This window comes from Monodelphis domestica, chromosome 5 (genome assembly GCF_027887165.1).
Source record: "Monodelphis domestica isolate mMonDom1 chromosome 5, mMonDom1.pri, whole genome shotgun sequence".
NCBI lineage: Eukaryota > Metazoa > Chordata > Mammalia > Didelphimorphia > Didelphidae > Monodelphis > Monodelphis domestica.
The window spans coordinates 73,599,959-73,605,770 of record NC_077231.1 but is presented as its reverse complement, the minus strand read 5'-3'; the positions used below and the strand labels follow the sequence as shown (position 1 = coordinate 73,605,770).

Below are 5,812 nucleotides of genomic sequence, written 5' to 3'. Positions count from 1 at the left end.
CTTAGAAAATAGCATAGAATAGTAGATGATGCCTTGTATATGAGATCCAGAAGACATGATTTCAAATCCAGTCTTTATCATTATGTGTGACCTGGAAAAAATCAAATAAATCTCCTAATCCCATCATTCTGATACATAAAATAATAGAGTTGTACAAAGTGGTCTATAGTGTTCCTTCCAGCTAGATCTTTGATCCTCATTTTATAGATGTAGAAAGTGACTGATAGCAACTAAGGGACATGTTTTAAAACATAGGATCCAAGAAATAAATGGAAGGGATCTCAGAAACAACCCAGTTTCAATGAATGAGGAAATTAAGAGACAGAAAAATTCAGTAACTGGATCAAGGTCATACCTGAAATAAAAGACATAGGTGAAATCTGAAGTCAGGTCTTGAAGATGCAAAATCCAGAGCATTATTAGTTAGGACATGCTACCTTCTAAGGAAAAACACAGAAAAAAAAATATATATATATAAAGCAACATTTTTATCGGAAGATGCTCATCATTTCTCTTTCTCTCCTCAATCCCTTAGCTAACTTTTCTGTCATGTTTATTTATTTCTATAAAGATGGTCTATATATATTTGTGATTTTTTCCCTGCTCTACAGTCTCCTTTGCTTTAATCCCTAATCCAAACCCTAAATCTCTTGTTTCTCTTTTTGTCTTTATCTATGTCTCTCTCCCTTTAACTCTCTTCACCTCCCTCCCTCTCTCCATTTCTGTCTTATTTGCTTCTCTGCCTTTCTATGTTTCTCTACCTACCTAAGACATAGATCTATCTTATTATTTATATCATCTATCTATATTTATCTATATGGTATCTATCTATATATCTAAATATACAGAGTATATATATATATATATAGTATACATATATTATATATATACTGCCATATATGCATATATAAGGGCAATTGAGGAATGTTATATATATGTATAGATATGTGAGGGTGTATGTATAAATACCTATATATATACATATATAGATATATGTACATGAATAAATTTGTTTCACTACATCTCTTTTGTAATCATGAATGGTGATCTTATTGATCACTCAGTAATTTTCAATGTGATCCTTACACTATTATTACAGAAATTATTTTCCTGGTTCTATTCAATTCATTCTTTATCAGTTTATAAATGTCTTAAAGTGTTCATTTTAAAATATATAGTTACTATAAATAATTTTGTACCTAAGGGGACCATTTTCCTCTTTGAAAAATAAATATATACATTATATATTGTATATGTACATAAATGTATGTATATATACACATATATTTTTAATTATAGTGTTAGCATAGGTATAAGTGTCCCATGTACTGAGGATAACAAGATATGAATGAAACATGTCCTGCCTTCATATAGTTTACATTCTATCAGGAGGGTGGGGTGAGACATATACATGCATAAATAAGTAGAGAGTATATATAAGGTAAATACACAAGAATTTTCGGGGGCATTGGTATGTGCTAGTCACACTAGCTATGTGATTATATATATATATATATGAGTGAGTGAAGGAGTATTGCAAAACTGCGGGAACTTGGGTGGTTGGAAGGATGATGGTATCCTTGACAGAAAGAAGGAAGTTGAGAAATGAGTGAGGTTGGAGATAAAGCAAATTGCTTCTCTTTGGACATGGTAATTTGAGATACTTATATGATATCCAGTTGGAAATAACCAGTATTGGTAATATGAAATTCATTTTCAGGAGAGACTAGGGATGAATAGAGATTTAGGAATCATCAGTAGAGAGATAATAATTGTAATTGAACCCCTAGGGGTTAATAAGACCACTGAGAGAAAGGAGCATGGATTTAGAAGAGGAAAAAATGTCCTGGTACAGAACTTTGAGGAACAGGTATAGTTAGGGGATGATAATGATCTAGGTGATGATCTAGAAAAGGACACTGGAGAGTGACTAGACAGTTTAAGAGGAGAAACAAGAAAGAATAATACTCTCAGAGTCCATGGGGAAAATAGCATCCTGGAGAAAATAGCTAACAGGATCAAATGCTACAGAGAAATCAAGAAGGTTAAGCACTGAAGATCATTAAATTTAGCAAAGAAGAAATGATTTGTAACTTTGGAGGAGATTCAGTGAAGTGATAAAATTGGAAACCAGATTGCAAAGAGATAAGAAAGGTGTGCAAGTAAAGGAAGTAGAAGCAAAAATTTCTAGGAGCTTTTTCTGAGTTAAAAACATGAAGGAATAGGATATATAAGATAATAAGAAATATTAGGGCAAGTAGGTGGCACAGTGGATAGACTGCCAGGGATGGAGTCAGGAAGACCCAAGTTCAAATGTAGCCTCAGGCACTTATTGGCAAGACACTTAACCTGTTGGCCTCAGTTTCCTCATCCATAAAATGAGCTGGAGAAGGAAATGGTAAAACTCTTTACAAAACAAAACAAACAAACAAAAAATACTCCAAAAGGGGTCATAAGGATTCAAACAAGTGACTAAAAAAACAGCAACAAAAGAAGAGAGTCAAGGAGGTATTTCTTAAGGATGATAGATGCTTAAGTGTGTAGGCACCATGAGAAGTATCAGTTGAAAAGGAAAGATTGAAGATTAGAAAATGATGTGAGATAGTGGACAAAACAATTTTTTGTTGAAAATGAGAAGGGAAGAAGGATGGGAAAAAATTGAACTTGATCTTGGATCAATCTCTTTAAAGAGATAGGAATAAAAAGGCAAAGAATTAGGTATGATGACAAAGGTTTTTAAAGTACTGAAGAGAGGAAAAGAGATATCTCAGCAGATGAACTAAACCAAGATGAAGGTAGGCCTCAAACCCATTAATGTGTTAGGGCAATATTTACTCCAATCATGTGAAGACTTCTTCTGGTGTAAAAAGTGGATGTAAATAATTTATTCTAATTATCATGAGGGCAGCTGAAGCAGGCACTGTGTAGTGCTAAGAGCTTGGTCAGACACTGAAGATGCCAAAGTCATCTACCACATCCTAAACCATTACCAATCATCCTGACTTTTATTTTGTCACTAGATTTTGATACCTGCAAGAGAGAGGGAAACTGATAACTTGGGGATACTCTGTCTTACTTAAATCCAATTTATGTAAGAGAAAAAACACCACCATGTTTGAAATGATGGATGAACAACAAGGGAAAAAGAGTAAATTCACTTTCTTAGAAACTGCCACCAGGGTCAGACCCCTTCAGCCTCCGCCGCCGGTAGCTCCTCTGCCACCAGCTCTTGTGCCACCTCGGGCCAGCGGCTCGGCGCGGCTCCTCCAGCTGGGCAGGAGGCGGCTGAACGGGGGCGGAGGTTGGGGGGAAAGGCGTCGTAGCGGTCGAATTCCGTCCATCTTGAGCATCTCCATGGGGTCTGCCCACTCCGTCCATGTCCTTTAAGAACCTTTCCAGTGCAACAGCTACACCAAAGGCACAATCAAAGCCTTGTATTTAACAGGATTTTCTCTTTCTGGAAAACCATCTTCGGTGTAAAGCTGGAAATAGCTTGCCTTTAAATTCCATCTCTTAATTTTCCCTTTTGTTGCACTTTAGAGGAACATCAAGAAACCATGAACAGCTTTAGCAATGATGAATTTGACTTCAATTTCCTTGATGAAGGCTTTACTGCTAAGGATATTTTGGACCAGAAAATTAATGAAGTTTCTTCTTCTGATGATAAAGATGCCTTCTATGTTGCTGACCTCGGTGACATCCTAAAGAAACATCTGAGATGGTACAAAGCTCTTCCTCGAGTAACTCCTTTTTATGCTGTTAAATGTAATGACAGCAGAGCTATATTGAAGACACTTGCTGCAGTAGGAGCAGGATTTGATTGTGCTAGCAAGACTGAAATACAATTAGTACAGAGTCTTGGGGTGCCACCAGAGAGGATAATCTATGCAAATCCATGCAAACAAGTGTCACAAATTAAGTATGCTGCCAACAATGGAGTACAAATGATGACTTTTGATAGTGAAGTAGAGTTAATGAAAGTTGCCAGAGCTCATCCAAAGGCAAAGCTTGTTTTAAGGATTGCCACTGATGACTCCAAAGCTGTCTGTCGTCTAAGTGTTAAATTTGGTGCCACTCTCAAAACTAGTAGGCTACTCCTTGAGCGGGCAAAGGAACTGAATATTGATGTTATTGGAGTCAGTTTCCATGTGGGAAGTGGTTGTACTGATCCAGAAACATTTGTCCAAGCAGTCTCTGATGCTCGATGTGTCTTTGACATGGGGGCAGAGTTTGGTTTCAACATGTATCTTCTTGATATTGGTGGTGGCTTTCCTGGTTCTGAAGATGTAAAGCTTAAATTTGAAGAGATCTCAAGTGTAATCAATCCAGCATTGGACAAGTATTTTCCTCCTGACTCTGGAGTGCGAATCATAGCTGAACCTGGCAGATACTATGTTGCATCAGCTTTCATGCTTGCAGTTAACATCATTGCCAAAAAACTTGTATTAAAAGAACAGACAGGCTCTGATGATGAAGATGAGGCAAATGACCAGACCTTTATGTACTATGTAAATGATGGAGTATATGGATCATTTAATTGTATCCTATTTGATCATGCACATGTTAAACCTCTTCTACAGAAGCGGCCCAAACCAGATGAGAAGTATTACTCTTCTAGCATATGGGGACCAACATGTGATGGCCTCGATCGAATTGTCGAACGCTGTGATTTACCAGAAATGCATGTGGGAGATTGGATGCTGTTTGAAAACATGGGCGCTTATACTGTTGCTGCTGCTTCTACTTTCAATGGATTCCAGAGACCCACTATCTATTATGTGATGTCTGGGCCAGCATGGCAATGCATGCAACAAATCAAGAACCAAGGCTTTCCAGCAGAAGTAGAGGATCAGGATATCAACACTTTGCCATTGTCTTGTGCTTGGGAAAGTGGAATGGAACATCACTCAACAACTTGTACTTCAGCTAGTGTTAATGTATAGATTCTGTTTGTAGCCATTCATTGCAAGTTTAGCTTGAATCAGAGCATTTTGGGGGACCAGTAACTTAATTCCTGCTAGAGTTTTTAAATATGTTTTAAGACTAGGCCTGGCACAAATGCAACAATATGGAAGACTAAGAGATGGGGTCACACTTATCTGTGTTCCTATGGAAACTATTTGAATATTTGTTTTATATGAATTTTTATTCACTTTTCAAATATGCTTCTAAAGATTACCCCTCAGCTGCTATGCAAGCATTTGTAGCTTGTACAATGGCAGAATTGAGCTTAGTGTTGTGACCTGTTTTAAAATAAAAGTATATTGAAAAAAAAAAAAAAAAAAAGAAACTGCCACCAGAAAGGCATACCTAGGGGCCACAAAAGTTTGTTTTTTTTTAGAAAGAAAGAAAGAAAGAAAGAAAGAAAGAAAGAAAGAAAGAAAGAAAGAAAGAAAGAAAGAAAGAAAGAAAGAAAGAAAGAAAGAAAGAAAGAAAGAAAGAAAGAAAGAAAGAAAGAAAGAAAGAAAGAAAGAAAGAAAGAAAGAAAGAAAGAAAGAAAGAGAAAGGAAGGAAGGAAAAGGAAGGGAGAAAGGGAGGGAGGGAGGGAGGGAGGGAGGGAGGAAGGAAGGAAGGAAGGAAGGAAGGAAGGAAGGAAGGAAGGAAGGAAGGAAGGAAGGAAGGAAGGAAGGAAGGAAGGAAGGAAGGAAGGAAGGAAGGAAGGAAGGGTCCCAAAAGCCCCTAGGATTGGTGGAGGAAAAATGAAAACAGTTCTTGAACTCATAAGGTCAAAATTTTGTAGCTAAAATTTTTATAACTTGGAGGTTATCTAGTTTAACTTCATTCTATAAAGGAGGAAGGTGAGGTTTAGAGA

At 36.9% G+C, this 5,812-nt stretch overlaps 1 protein-coding gene across 1 annotated transcript; it reads left to right on the top strand.

Annotated features, from left to right (window-relative positions):
- The first annotated feature begins 3,185 nt into the window (after positions 1-3,185).
- On the top strand, positions 3,186-5,290 carry LOC130454505 (ornithine decarboxylase-like). The gene has a single exon (XM_056798636.1). The coding sequence runs from the start codon at positions 3,558-3,560 to the stop codon at positions 4,941-4,943; it is 1,386 nt and encodes a 461-aa protein (XP_056654614.1). The 5' UTR covers positions 3,186-3,557; the 3' UTR covers positions 4,944-5,290.
- The last annotated feature ends 522 nt before the right edge of the window (positions 5,291-5,812 follow it).